This window comes from Mangifera indica, chromosome 13, assembly GCF_011075055.1.
Source record: "Mangifera indica cultivar Alphonso chromosome 13, CATAS_Mindica_2.1, whole genome shotgun sequence".
Lineage (NCBI taxonomy): Eukaryota > Viridiplantae > Streptophyta > Magnoliopsida > Sapindales > Anacardiaceae > Mangifera > Mangifera indica.
The window spans coordinates 8,480,599-8,497,169 of NC_058149.1; the positions used below are offsets into that span (position 1 = coordinate 8,480,599).

Here is a 16,571-nt window from a genome sequence, read left to right on the forward strand (position 1 = left end):
AAGAGCCAAATCTATTCTGCTGCTGAAGAGACTGAAGTCTAGGTTGCATTTTAGTCTATATTATGAAGGATACTAGATAGGTCCTACATCACTTTCACATGTCCAAATCAATCTTTTCCATTTTATAATGCATCAGGCTAAACATTTTCTACCACAACAGTAGATGTTCCTTTTACTTTGAATATAATGTCATCTTACCAAAGAGTAATGTCATGCGCATAACTTTTATATACAATTTTGTACACAAACAATACCGTATCATGTAATTAGAGAATTAAAAATTAAAGATAAAATAACACTCAATCACATGAAAATACATTGTTGTTTGTGCAGAAAATTTTACATAAAAATCGTGCACATGGTAATATTGTTTACATAATGCCTAAGGTCAGCTCAGGAAAAACTATCTACAATGCATGTGACTACGTATGGTGTACAACTGCAACGTAGCTAAATACCCCCTGCCCTATGATTTTCCATTACAAAATTACTTAAGAATCTCGAAAAATTGGCTGCGGCATCCACTTAAGGTGCAAATTTAATTTCCCTGATTTAGCTCCATCTAGCTCATAGCTGTCTTTGAATTCCCCTTCCAGGATAACCCTTGTCAATGTCAAGATGCATCGCCCCATATTGTCCTGCACCATTATCAATTTTACCGGTGTTAAGAAAGACACAAGCTCTTAAAGTTGTTGCATTAGACAAGAGACATTCTATCCATCATGAAACCAAGTATTAAGGTAATCAAATAATTTGAAGATTCCAAAACTATGTAAGTAGAAAGTGAAATATCTTTAATCTCGGCAGCAAACAGCATTAAGTTAAGATTTTGAAATAGGTGTAATGAAAGCTTTCAAATGGAGGCTCCATTAAAGATGAAATATGCAGAGTGTGCACAAGCTCCATACAACAGCTGGCTGACAAATTGCCAACTTGAACTTGCAAGGAACAACGCGTGACAAATCACAGATTGTTTTACCTTCCCGAATGTGTCATGATCCCAAACTTCAAGAATTAGCATGTCATGCAATCCATCCTCAACAACAAAGTCAAAAGTTTGATTCCAAACTGGATTCAAGCAGTCATTTACAACCTAAAAACAAATTAAAGGATAAAGGTCAAACAATGAAACAACATTAAGACATGCGAGCTTCATTCATAATCCTGTGTCAGAGGAAAGAAGAAGTCATACGGAAAGAAGTTAAAAAGGGAAAAGCTTTACAGAAATATATACATTAAAAGAAAAGTTATAGATGTAAGACTTCCACATTTAAGCAATCTAAATCTTACTCTAGTTTTGTTTTTATTCTCTGATTTCTTCAGTGTGAGCACCACATAAGGATCAGCCTTCCCATCAGATCTGTTGGAGGCAAGTCTTCAGCTGATATGACAGTTACAGAAAGAACTCCTCTAACAATAACCTCCCTTCTCTTCTGTGTGACAACCTTCTCATTGTCAATTGCTTCATTTCCGTTCACCCCACTTTTAAGAACCTTCTCCAAGGAGGTCATTGAAAAGTTGGAGGCAAAGGGGTTGGCGAAGCCATTCTCCATGCCAAAGGGGCAGTACAACAGTTCCAAGTGCACCTAAAACCAAATTCATATATAACATAAACAAAATGTTTCCAGAAGCAACTCCCCTGGACAAAAACAAAACCTATTATACACTAGATTGAAATTTCAAATTCATTGAAAGGAAGCTGAAATTAAGACCATAAGCAACCTTGTCTGTGATAGAATCCCACCGGCAAACCTGCAAAACTCACATAACACAGCAGCACACAAAGACCAGTCCACAACCAAAATCACAGAACACAAACAACTCAAAGAAGAAATTAACTCTATTTATCTCTCTGAGCAGGAAATAACCGGAAACTTCAATCCTACAATCAGATCTCTCTACACTCCATTTGTCAGTTAAACAAAATTCTGGCTATTCAAGGTGTCTGTAAGCTTCCTAGACTATGTGCTACCCAGAATTCTCCTTTTTTCCGTGCCCTTTACCACTTTTCCCAGCAGCTATTATAGCTGCCAAATCTCTCTACTTTCCTCTCTCCTCTCTTGCTGCCACATGGCTTTTCTATAACCGTTTTACCCCTGACACGCTTTTCACCTTTGTGTACCCCTTTACTTCTTCTAGTATAGACCTTGAGAGGTCTATCAGTCCCCTATAATCTTCATGAACTAACAATTCACCAGCTTGAAAAGGTTTAATTGAGCTCAAAATGGTGCACGGGAACAAATATATTACAGAGATCTCAATTTTTATGAGAGAAAAAAATTGCTTCATTAAACATTCCCCTTTTCCAGATTCAAATTGGATAAAGTATTGCAATCTCCAACACTTTTCTCCAACTTATTTTTTCATAAAAGCAAGCTCATAATGCTCAAGTGTTATCAGCCATCCATATGTATGGTACTTCAATCTAGTGAACTTCCCCCTTTCTTAAAATATGAACCTAAAATGCTCAACATAAAGATTTTTTCAAGAAAATAATTAAGATCAACTGTTTAAGCAAAGAGTTGACACTCATGTACAAACATAAAATATTTACTTTCAACAACTGAGATTAAATGTGAAATGTATAATTAATCTACCTTAGAAATAATAAATGTTAGATATCAATTCTGCCATTCTAAGTACTTCAATTTAATTCAATAGAACACCAATTGTCAAAAATTAGGGACCATGCCATCCTGCATGCCCTGATTGCATGGCACATTCCATGTAAAATCCAGTTCACTTACTAGTTGACACAGTTTGAACCATTTTTTCAGAAATCTTAAGTTTTGTAAATTTTTGAGAGTTATATTGACTTCTTAGTTGATGTAAAGGATTAATTTTATCCACCCTAGAGAGATCGCTGAGTCTCAACTGCCATTTGACATTACCAGAAGAATATAAAAGATAGCCCAACATTACCAAAAATCCCCTTCAAAATAAAACCCTAATAAAATATCAAAAACCACTTACATATATATATTAAAAAAAAAACCAAAAGGGAGCACTTAATGTTTTTTTAAAATAACTACAACACTGACTTAGCAATCTCTCAGGGACAAATAAATTAACTTCATGTTAAATTGAATAAAGAAAATCTCAAATATGAAAACTTGAGAAAAAGACAAATGAAAAAAATGATGAAGATAGTAAAATTGAAAATAAATTCAAACCTATATAGAATTAAAACCTTTGGTTTTTAAGATTTTTAACTGATCCATTGTATCTCATTCACTTCTAATATGCAAATTGGTAGAAAGGAATTAATTATATTGTTAGATTACTCATCATACTGACTCTAATTAGAAGTTGAAAAGAGAAGATCAAAAAGAAAACCAGAGTCCTTCCAATGTTACTTGATTACTTCATCTTATTCAAGTATATAAATGGCTTAGGATATCAACGTCTTAATTTCTACACTAATTATTACCAAATTGTACACCATGAAATAAAAAATATGAATGATTGAAACACAATGTTGCACATTGCATCTCCAAGCCACATTAATCACAGACATTAGATTTCATCTCAACAGTTGCAGGTAAGTTCATCTCAACTTTAATTTCTGTTAAAATTGTGTATATGTCTGCATGCATGGACATATAAATTTTTATAGTAAGAGTTTATCAAAACTTCCAGTAATGCAATTCTTTAAGAAGGTTATCAGTCTTCTCACCTGTCCCCTGTATTTAGTATCTCTCTGAACCTCCAAATCTTTAACCAAATTCAACCACACATCCTTGACTTTACCAGGCTGAAGTTCATTTAGCCGTACTTGAGCACACCCAATTAATTGTGATGCTTGAAGCCCCTCATCATCAAAAACTCTCACCACCAAGTGCTGAGTGGAAGCATCTTCAACAATAAATTCAAAGTGCTCATTCCAAATAGGATTTAACTCATTATTCTGAAGGAAAAAAAAAAAGTATAAATTCCTCAAAACAGAGAAACAAAAAAAAGTGTAAGATACAATAAAAAAAGGTGGGAAGACTTACAATTGTTTTACTTTGCTTCATTTTATCAGGTAAAGGGCGCACATATAACACAGCATAGGGATCTGATTTCCCAATAATGTCTTTATTAGTTAAACCCTTCGCTTGCACAAGCTTAACCTCCAATATTCCAACAGGTTTTAGCTCTAGCTCACTAAAAGAAAAAAAAAATTGACTTCTTAAATTGATTTTCAAAAATAAATTATAGCATAAACCAAAGATCAATCAGTATCACCCTTCTCACACTAAAATTATCTAGCTGTTCAAATAGTCCACATATTTTAACAACTCCACAAATCACTATGAGAGACATTAAACCTTCCTACGACTTTACTATATTAGAATGCTGTTAACAACAATAATTTCTATCATTTATCTGTGCCAATATACCTGTAATCCCCGGGCAAAATGGGAACAATTTTTCTGACAGGCCATGTAATGGAGTCTTCAATGGAATCGAGTATGGTTTCCTGTATACAGGAAAAATGCAACTCGTATAAAACTAGACAGCATGTCAAATAACACTGATCTATCTACTGAAAATCTTAAACTTGCTGCAATGCTCAATCATAAAAAGCTAATGATCCATATCAATACTTCAGATTGACAAATACACACTCAAAATCTTGTATGCCACCATTATAGTAGAATTTAAAAAGAAGCATTATATGTTCGCATCATTTCCAAACTATGTATCTAACATGATGAATTAATTCATCATAACTTTATATCCATATTGATACTCAATGAAATTGATTCCAGTGTGCATCAAATCAGATCAGTAATTAATACCAGGTTAGGAATGGTTTATCATACACAGCTAAACCTCAACCAGGCAGAACATAAACTGTGATTGCCAAAGAGATTCTCAATGATAGTCAAATTTCTTCATGGAATGGGCTTAGGTACAGTTATATAACAATGGTTTTTATACTCACTTATAAGGGCCATAATTTAAAATGTCAATAAAAGTTGTGCAAAACCAAGACAAGTTTTTACAAACAGTTATATAACAATAGTTTTTATACTCACTTATAAGGGCTTAGGTACAGTTGAATTTAGTACAGGACAAATATAACAATCAACTTGGAAGACACTTGAATTCAAGTTTAAAATTACCACTACATGCAAAAATATACATTTGCAGCTTTCAAAACATCGTGTGCATTGATTGAAATAGAAAAAATCATAAATAATTTCCATAAGGAACAATGTAGCCCAAAGATAGAATTTTCACATACCTCAATAGCATCAGAAAGTCCAGGAATTGTTGATATGTCACCACCAATAACTTTAAGTTTGAAATCCAACTTCTTCTGCAAGTCCAAAAATTGAAGGTTTGATAAAACATAAACGCTCATACAATGTCTGCATTGTATATACATGCAGGCATGTATGCCTTGTGCATGTGAGAGAGAGGCTGACAGTAAAATACAATTCTTTAATCACATTTATAAAACTTCCTTGAGAACGTCCTTGACATTATAACTAACATCATTCAATTAAATTACCCCAAGAAAAACACAAATTGTAAATCTACTCTCTAATTAAGGTTCTTAATTTCATTACAATCTAAATATCAACATTTTTTTTAAATCAGACTTGGACAAAAACCAATAAATTGTTTACTAGGACAATCTAACAAGGCCTATATTTTAAAACAATGCAAATAATGCAAGAGAGATGAACTATACATATAATTCTTATATATTCTATACATAAGAATTCAAATTTGAACCCTCATTGATAGAATCAATAAACTGTTTACCAACACCACAAAAAAGATCCACATTTAAAATAATCCAACGCTTGTAAGAGAGACAGACTATATGTATATACTTCATTAAACATCTGGACTGTTTTAAAATGTGAGTCATCAGCTGGTGTTGCTAAAATATTTATTTGGCACCACCTAACAAGGTTCTGAATTTAAGAAAAAAATGCGGACATCCACACCCAAGAATTCTTATGTGTATAACATATAAAAATATGTAAATAAAATTTGAGGTCTGGATGTTTGCATTATTTTAAATTTAGACCCCAATTAGATGCCACAGTAAATGATTAATCAGTGCCATCAAACGAGAGTCCAAATTAAAGAAAATGAAACAACCCTAAACTAAGAAATCATATGTGTGTGTATATATACATTGCAATTATGCAATTTGTGTTTCAATTTACATTAGCAATTAGATTTGGCAAATATTGCACAAGGCACATAGAAAAGGCAATTCACCCTCTTTCTTGGTTGTGCACAGCCTATCTACCATCCAACACATCATATGAGTATGAATACATTTACTTAAAGTGCTGATTTTCATGTTTCAGTATATCTGAATAAAATTCCTGCTACAATATATGCATATCCCTGTCTGGATAGCATACAATTTTTACAGAGCTTAAAAGACTTTGTAAAGGAACTGCACCTTTTCTCTGAGGGAATAGCTGACAGCTCCAAAGCCGGGAAACTCATCAACTAATGGCTTAAAGATCAATCTGAAAACCCCAGTGAATGCAATATCTTTTACCTAACAAAAGAAAAGGACAAAAAAAAGTGTCAAATCATAATATTACAGATAGCAAACCTAATTAGCAGACATAACGTTGCATCAAAAAAGTGAACCAAGTTCCCAAGAAATAGAGAAGCCTGGCAAATTAATATTTCCAAATATTGGCATAGAATTATTCATGTAAAAAGAAAACCAATTTCTGCACCCAGAGAACACTGCACACAAGCAATGAAATGAGATTAATTTGCAAGTACACTTTTTATTTATAAAACAAAGGATGGAAATTTTTTTTCTTAGGATTGAAAAAGAAAGATGCTAGGACTAATGGTTATATTTCCAGGAAACTAAAACAGAAGGAGATAAGTGGAAGGAGCATGGGACTGACAGATGGCAACAAAAACATATCTGAGGCTGGACCACCAAAAGAAGAAGCCAGACCGTGGAAGAGAAAAGGTAGAGAGTTGGTTATGCAAGGGAAACAAAAGCTGGAAGGGAATCAAGGAGAAGGAAGAAAACAGAAGCAAAAATAGGGGAGTAGGGGCAGAGAACCAGCCTCTTGAAAGCCTGGCATCTTGGGGTTACTGTTTTATTGTATTGGGACTGTTTCATTGTAATTTCAATTTGCTCGGACAGTGTAATGAATGTTTTCAATGAAAGATGTTTTGATCCATTAGTATTCTTCTGCACTGGTGTTGTTTAATTGCTGTGTTGAAATTTCATTAAAGTTACTTGACTGTGGTTGGAAGAAAGGTCTGTGCAGGGAGGTTTTCTCAGTTGTGGAAGCAGAAGGGTTACTGTAACCAGTAAGGAAGTTCAGGTCTGTATCAAAAGATGATTTAGAAGTAGGGAATTCATTTAATCAGCATTCTTGAATACTTGAAGATCCAGTGGACCTTTATCCAAGTGATAATATGGGCACACGAAGAAAAGGAGCCACATTTGGCATCCCCTTTCAGAAGCTTCAATCATTAAAACACATAAACACTTATAAGCTACCATTTTATTCTGAAAAAACTAAAGTTAAGATCACTGTTCAATTTCAAAGCAGCTAGTAATAGCTGTAACTTAAAGGAAGCAAGTGAAATTGTTTGAACTAAAAATAGCTCAGCAACAACATACAAAATTTCTAAAAACAAGATGAAGAGTACTTTGAAAGCTGAGCTCAGTGAGCAACAACATACAAAATTTCTAAAAAAGCAAGATGAAGAGTTATTCCACACAAAGAAAATTCAAAGATTAAAGATAACACTGAACAGATGAAAAGAATCAAAAGAACTATGAATTACCTGTACAGGCAATGCTACACCAACTTTGGTCTTGACAGCAAGTATTATATTTGAATTAGCATCCCATTGCATTTCCAACTCCATAGTAACACCACTGCTTCCATCTTCAATGATGGAAACTCCTAAATGGAACAACAATTTGCATGAACTATTAAGATATTTCACCAATGCAACAAGTTACTAAAAGTTCCATAAAAATCCCAAAAGATATTTTATGATACAAAAGACAATAACAATAGAACTGTATCAAAATTTAAATATGTTTATAACTTGGAAAAGAAAAAAAAACCTAATAAGAATAACCGACAGCACATAATTGAGCAAATATATATATATATAGAAAATACAAAGCAAAGAGAATACAAACTTAAATTCAGACAGCATTCCAATCTATAAATAAAGAAAATGAACACATCCTAAATTGTTTAGAAACCAAAACTCACAAAGCAGCACAAAGTCAAACTCCACACCTGTAACCCCCACATGTATATATCAAGGGCACTTTAGTCTTTACCCTTTTTTTTTTTTGTTAAGACCCTGGGGGTATGTAAAATTTATTTAAGATTAAGGGTATGGAACTGAAAAAAAGGAAGAGAATGACTATTTTGTTAAGTCATGAGAAGAGGAAATATATTTGTCATAATTTAGAGGTGTAAAACTCAAAACAAGGGAAAATTGAGGGGGTTATGTGCAATTTTCCCAATTAGTATATAAGGTCAAGTTATAATTTCTGGATTGAAGGGGATTTCATCAAATTAAGGTCTCAGATATGTGAGGTTTATCTCCAATTAGAGTATTTAAGCTGATGAACTTCAAAAGAACCTAAAGTGTCATTTAGGGCTTTTGGCCAATTGGAGAGATTTTGCTGATAATTAAAGGTTGATATGGGTGAACTAGTACTCTAGGTGGATTATCTTAGCCCTCATATGTTTCTATTTTGGTTAGTTTCAGCCAATTTGATAAATCCCTAATTTAGTTGCATTACGGTTAAAAGTTTTGATCAATTGAAGAGTCTTCCAGCATATCGGTGATAGATTATCCAGCAAAGTAAGTGGAATTTTGTTAGGATCTCAAGTGCAAGGTATGGGACTTGGATTCCACATTGGAAAGTATGGGCAACTAGTGTGGGGTTTATATGGCCTTGGACTCTCCCATCTCAATAGCTAGCTTTTGAAGTGTGGTTCTCCTAAGGTTCATATCATTTGGTATCAGAGCCATCACCATGTCTCCCAGTTGCAATCGTGCGGCGCAGGTGGTGATGCCGGCATTGCAGTGTTCGCCGGGGCTAGCAGAGAGCTAGCGCACAGCCAACCCGCATGGGGGCCGGGGCTGCTGAGTGTGGTGGTATGTTAGGATCCCAAGTGCAAGGTATAGGACTTGAATCCCACATTGGAAAATATGGGCAACTAGTGTGGGGTTTATATGACTTTGGGCTCTCCCATCTCAATAGCTAGCTTTTGAGGTGTGGTTCTCCTAAGGTTCATATCAAATCTCCCTCTCCTCTCTAGATTTTTTCTACTCTTATATTTAAGTGGACTTGAATTCTATACATGCTGATGTTCGGAGTTTTATGTACAGTTGCTATGTTTATGACACAAGGAAGAGTATATTGCAACACAATTGTAGGAACCTTAACTTCCGTCAGGTAGAAATTTATGTCACGACACCAAAAATGTTGCGCCATGGCCCAAAAAGAGAGAGTTAAGAGGCATGAAGGCAAAAACGTCATGTCACGGCATGACCAGAAGAGCCCAAAATTAATGTAGCGACACAAGAAAAGTTGCAACACAACATAACTTGGCTTTACTAGGGAATGATACAAGAGCTAAGTAGATACCTATAATATTATACCTAAGCATATCCAAGGTATTTATGCAAGAGATACGAGAGCACTACACGTGCAAGATAGCCTTAAATGTGTCCAAGAGTTTAAAGGCATGTAAGATAGTTTATGACATGCTGAGAGAGGAGTCAAGAAGAGTTTGTCATTGCATGTGAAATTACTTCAATAGTACATGTGGATTTTTAATGGCAAGTGCTTTTATGTATGCAAGATATCTAGTAAATAGTATACTAAGATGATGTTATGACATGACGTGAAAGGGTTTAGTATAATATGGTGTAGAGATCATATAAAGTTATGAGAGCATGAAAACATCATTTGAATGTTTAAGAGTTTCGTGTTAGGCATGTGCATGAGAGAGAGGGGACCTATGTTTCCGTAGTGTTTTTTTTTTTTTTTTTGCATGAGAGAATGTTTTTCTGACAAGTGTTCTTGTTCTTTTCTTTTACATGCTAAGAGTTTTTAATGTTTTCATGAGTTGTTACATAGACGAATCTCTTAAGCATCATTATGCACACACCTAGGAGTGGATTCAAGTCGAACTCGAGCTTGGATTTGCTTGAGTTTTGCTCATATCAAGAGAGTCAATGAGTTTTCACAAAACTAGCTCGAACTTGATATGAAAAGCCAAACTCGAGTTCAACTCAATACTATAGCAATATAAATTTATTTATTAAATTTAAACTTATTAATTATTATTTTTAAAATTCATGTTTTCTAATTAAAAAAACATGAGAAGTTGAAATGTGATGAGAAAGAGAAAGATTAAACCTACACAATGGATGGGATGAGATGAGTAATTGAAATTCTTATCTCTAGATGTGAAACACTATGAATTAGGTTGAATGTTTATTTGTACTGAGTGGAGTAGGTTGTTGAAAATGTATCTTTTCAACGTGTTATCAACCCAATTCTTAGTCTTCCACATCTGGAAATGAAAATTTCAATCACTCACCTCATTCAATATAAACAAGTTGAATCTTTTCATTTCTCATTACATTTTAAATTCCTTCATGTTTCCTTTTATTAAAAAACATAAATTTAAAAAAATTAAAATTAATTTTTTGTAATTAATTTTTTTTAGATTGAATCGACTCCCATGGCTCAAGCTCGAGTCATTGCTAGTCGTTTTGGGTTCAATCAGAAATGCTAATAATCAAGCTTGAGTCAACTTAGGTCAAATTCAGACCAAACCAGCTTAACTAGAATCTAGCCTATAGTAGGACCCTAGAGAAAAGCAATCCTTAGAGTTTGTGTGCATGTACGAGAGGCCTATAAGAATGAATTTATGAAATTACTCAGCTAAGACTGTAAATCATGCACCAAAATAAATCTGATTAGCAGAGATGTTTAAAGAAAAGAAAAGAGAATGTATCCACGGAAAATGTTCTTCATTCTTGCAGTTCATTTGTCTAGAGAGTCATAAGAACATGTTAAGAGAGTATGCGACTCAAGTTTGAAAAATGACATGTTTAAGTAGTGTGAATGATTTCGATGATAGTAGCGTAGATGACCAACCACTTATTGAGTCCCTAGCACTCATTCCACTAACGCCTCTATCTTTTACATTTTGCAAGTAACAAGCAATGGCAAAGGGACATAGTCAGGTCAATGCAACGAAAGGGAGAAGAACTCTAAAGACTAAGTGATAGATTATTTACTTTTAATTTTCATACATGAGTTATATGTAAGAACCAATGAATGGTTTAAGACTGAAAAACATCTTTACATATCTTCGTTGCAAGACAATATGTTTGTTATGTATGTGAATATTTCAATGAGAGTTTCAATTGGATGTGGTGATTCATGTTTTTAATGAAAAACTTAATATGTGTTTGAGAGCAGATAGAGCATTGTATCAAAAAAGATATGTATTTATGTTTACCGAAAGTTTTAAAATTTAGAAAAATATGTTTTTACATCATTGCACAACCTCCAAACGTGAATCTTCTAGGTTCATCGTAAGGGGACACCTAGAGGGTACCCAACTGGAAGGAGTGCTACAACACCATAGAAAACCATCTTCATCCTTATGAACATCTTTAAAGGCTCTACAATGTCTCTCTAACCCCAAAAATGAAGCAATGCCACACAACTAAAGCATTTTCACCCCCACTGAAAGCAGAGTAAGCCTCAACAAATAATGAAATAGAAGAACTATGAACACCGATTAAATTACATTATCAATGTTGTAGAAGAATGACGAAATAGGTGGCCAATGCCTTTCGGATCTCTTTTGTACATATTGCAACAATTAGGAGACAAACAAAACATAGTCCATCTCTTTGCATAATATCCCATGTATTGATCCTTCCATGAGCCATGGACAATGCAAAAATTCTATCTTACGAGGAACTTTATGCTTCTATATTACCAAAGCTAAACAGAATTCAGGAAATGAAGGATCATCAATAGCCCTTTCAAGAAATATTCAAAAGGAAATCATCTTGATGATTCAAGCTTCCAAAGTCTAGCATTCTGTTTCAATTTATATAATAAACATTATCCAGCGAAAAATCTAGAGATAACTCCTCAATCGCCCAATCAATCAATTTCCTCAAGTATTCAATTTCAAAAGCAGATGAAGAAAAAAGAGATTCAACTAATTAAAAAACATATTGTGAGCACAATAACCTATAAAGGCAAGGAAATAATAAAGCGCAAGGTGGGGATTACCCAACACAAGAATCCCCCCAAAATGAAAACTTTATGACATTCACCACGAGAATTTCCTAATGAGTACAAACAAAAAAAATCCTACAGAAACAGCTTTCCAGAAACTATAATAAGAGCGTCTTACTACCTTATTAGAATAGAACATATGCTCAACTACCCCATTGAACAAAAAGAAATTTTCAGCCAACAACAAGTACAATACAAATTCCAAACTCAATAATTTAGCCATTCCCAGTTGCAAAACATAATAGATAATAGAAAATAGGAAAACATTAACTACACAACATTTAACCAACCTGTGAATTGCGGCGCAACAGTACCAAGGGTAAACTTAGAAAACTTGAGAGATGACAGCACAAACGGCCTATATTGTTCAAGTATTGGCTCAACAGAATTCCTTATAAGCTCAGAAGCTGCCTGCAACAAAATAAACATATCAAATTTATTTAAGAAAGAGATTCAATTATTCTGACTTAACTAAATGAACAACATGATACCTCATCAACATAGGGCCAGATCTTGATTAGATGCTGATTAAGCCAGGTTAACTGTAAGAAATAAAAAAACAAAAATCAGTCTCCATTACACTGATGGTGTGGTGTGTATACGAGTGAGAGAGACAAAGAGAACCCAACTTCTGACGATTTGAGAAGACGACCCAAGAAGGGTATACTTCCGCCGGCAAGATCTTTCTAGAATCTGCCACTGTCATTCGAGCAAAAGCAGCGATAGTGTTTGCCTGAAAGTCAAAGCACCAAAACCCAAAACATCAAAAAAAAAAAAAACTTCAAACAATTTTACGTCAACCAACCCAAAGAAAAACTACTGACGAGTTCACTGCGAAGCTTGGATCGAGCATTCTCTGAGCGAACAAACCCCACAATGATTGCCAAGCCGACCACTAACCCGATCAGCAGGCCGAAAACGAAGCCCATTGAAAGTGTAAGGAAAAAGAAAGAAAAGTTAGATTGGGTTTACTTTTCCAATGAAAGAAAAGAGTTGAATCGTTGCAATCAAAGAGGTGGAAAAAAAGAAACAAAGTAAGTTGTTATAGTTACTCACAAGGCGAAATTTTTTTTGGGGAAAAAGGTTTGCCGACATGACAGCGACTCTTTTGGAACGGAGTGGAGAGTCATTGTCATAAAAATGTTGGCGATTGTGGCTGGTTTTTCATAGTAACAGTTTCATCCCATACTTTCTGTTAATAAAAACACTTCGTATAGCTCTTAATTGTAGTCATTTATTATGAATTTGTTATTGCTTTAATTTATTTATTTTTAATTGTAATTATTTATATAAAAAATTATAATTATTAATATTTTATGATACGATATAATATAAATAAAAATTATATATATTATGAGATATATCAAATTAATATAATATAATAAATATGTTATATGATATAATATATAACTTATGACATGATATATATTACTGATACAGATCAATAAATTTTTCAAAGAGAATGATGATATAATAAAAATATATATGATAAATCTTAAACTTTTAATGGTGTTTATAATATTTTTTAAAATGATAACGTATCAATTAAATCTTTTTATTATTTTATTATTTTTTTTAAAAGTTATATCATACGATACAATATTTGATACATGATATAAAAAATTAAGTTTTCGATATATGATAAAATACTTAATTTAACTTCTGTAGTAGAAATAGGTTTCTTACAATTCAATCTATTTAATCGAGAGTATATTATATATATATATATATATATATATATATATATATATATATATATATATATATATATATATATATATATATATATATATATATATATATATTATATTTATATATTTTATTTTATAATTATTTAATTACATAATAAATAATTATTTATTACTTATAATTATATTTTATATATATATATATATATATAGTTTTATTATTTAGTCCACAGAGAATTTTTTGAATCCATGTATTTAGTAAGTTTTTTTTTAAATGAAATTTGGCTTTAAAACATATGAACACCAAAACATGAAGACCCAATCTTTGGCTTGTTCAGTAGGCTTCCAGATTGGAGCGGCATAACCAAACCCCTGAAGAAATTGATTCCTTGAAACAGAATTTATGATCAGTCACATATTGGGTGATTTAGAAAGTATGTAGAATTAATAATCAGTTTTTTTCAGCATTTTGATCTACTTTTTATGTATTATTATATAATAAATGTGTTAAATGAATTGGGTTTGGGATAGACATTTTGGCATAGCCTATTTTGACAGCATAGAAAATAGTGGGTTGTGTCAGATATATGAGTTTAATGGGTTGTGTCTCGGAGTCTGATATAGTCCAATGCTATATTAGCTAATTTTTTTTTTTTTTATTAAATTTTTTTGGATGGGCAAACCCATCGATACTATTTGCAACTACGATTGGTCAAAAATAATTTAAAATTTTAATTTTATATAATCAAAATAAATAAATAAATTTATTTTTTTGTGGCCCATGAGACTTTTGCAAGTCAACCTAAGGGTCCATGGGAGCATAGGCTAATGGACCCAAGACATGTCGAGGGCTTAAGATTTTATCAAATAGATTTGACACAAAAACTCGTTAAGTGAATATATTTTTAAACGATCTCAAGATTGACTTGACCCATTATCACCTTTAACTTGATCTAGATGAGACAATAAATGCAATATTTAAAGGAGTTTGTTGGGCATTTATAATGGAAGTTGAACAAGACTTAGACTTATAACTTCTTGTGAACTCAATAATACCTAGGAGTTTTATGGCTACATTATGAGTTGGTCTCTATCCCTACCCTAGGATTTTTATACTTACATTATAAGTTGAGCTTTATCCCTCTTTTCGTATTGAATAATATTTTATATATATATATATATATATATATATATATTTTTAGTACATAATTTATATATAAATGATATATTATTATATAATTTGATGTTATTTTATTTTTAATTTAAAATCATTTAATCACATAATGATAATTTTTTATATATCCAAATTATATATGAAAAATATATGTATAATTTTATTGTTTTGTATTCCCTTTTTAATTTTTTAACCATATGTTACAATTAAAACTATCTTTTATGATATGCATGTGATTTTTGAGAGTGCATTATTAAGAGTGAAGAAATATGAGCCAATGTAAAGGATTTTTAGAAATTTAATCACTCTACTTCCCCTTAAATATAAAAGACTAAATTACATTTTCCCACCCAATGTTTAGCTTAAAATCAGTTTTTTCATTTCTAAGTGACACAAATAACATTTTTTTAATCCAAAATAAAACTATGTTTATTTTTAAAAAGGCATAATAATAGGAAGTAATTTTTAACACCAATATAAAACCCTTTTAAAAAGTGCTTTTTTTTTACCATTCAATTATCCACTTTTATTAGTGAATTTTGTTTGTTTCCAAATAAATGATTATTTTGGGCATTTATGAAAATTACAAGAGTGTTAGTTTAAAATATATCATAGAAATTATTTTTTTTCTTAAAAATAAAAAAACTCAATATAAATATCAAAAAACCAAAATACCCTTACTAATTTAAAATTTTATCATTTAGACTCCTAAAAATATCAAAACTCTAACAAACCTTAAAATGTTGCATTTTGTTTAATTTTTTGGGGTGTAACTATTATTTTTTAAACTATCGATAGATATATTAAAATTTTAAATTTTTTCTTAAACACCACTTTAAATTTTTTCAAATTTATAAAAAAAAAAACTTTAAAAAATTTATTAGCATCCCTAACATTTTCAAAAATTACAATTCACCTCCAAACATTTGTCATTTTGAAAAGAAAAAAATATAATAGAAAAATCTATACAAAATAACCTTCTTTCCCTTCACTTAATTGAATTCAATAATAGAATTAAATTATGGGTGTGAATTTGACTTTTTTTAATATTAAACATGGGAATTTGTCATTTTAGCAATCCTTGGGTGGGAATGGCTTTTTGGCAAATTCAAATCACTTAAAAACCCACTTATTTCTATTTCCTTTTACTCTGACCTTCTTCTTTCTCTTTTTTTGGTTTCAAACCAAAAATAATTACAAGTGGTAATAGTAATTATCCTAATAAAAATATTGATAGAGATGTTAATAATATATACTCATATATTTAGGAAAAAGTGAATTATAATTTTTAAAAATTTAAGAATGTTTATAAAAATTTTTAGGGGTTTTTGAAAATTTAAAGAAAAAACAAGATGTTTTCAATTTTTTAAGTTTTAATATGTCCCTTAGTTGTTTT

At 31.9% G+C, this 16,571-nt stretch overlaps 1 protein-coding gene across 1 annotated transcript; it reads right to left on the reverse strand.

The window, feature by feature from the left end:
- Positions 1-269: 269 nt before the first annotated feature.
- LOC123195282 (synaptotagmin-5-like) lies at positions 270-13,358 on the reverse strand. The gene is given in 14 exon segments (XM_044608945.1): positions 270-638; positions 980-1,093; positions 1,291-1,355; positions 1,358-1,586; positions 3,677-3,907; positions 3,996-4,146; positions 4,383-4,462; positions 5,234-5,308; positions 6,419-6,520; positions 7,789-7,910; positions 12,604-12,724; positions 12,805-12,855; positions 12,942-13,046; positions 13,138-13,358. Coding segments are annotated over 14 exon segments (1,698 nt in total). The 5' UTR covers positions 13,243-13,358; the 3' UTR covers positions 270-491.
- Positions 13,359-16,571: the final 3,213 nt, after the last annotated feature.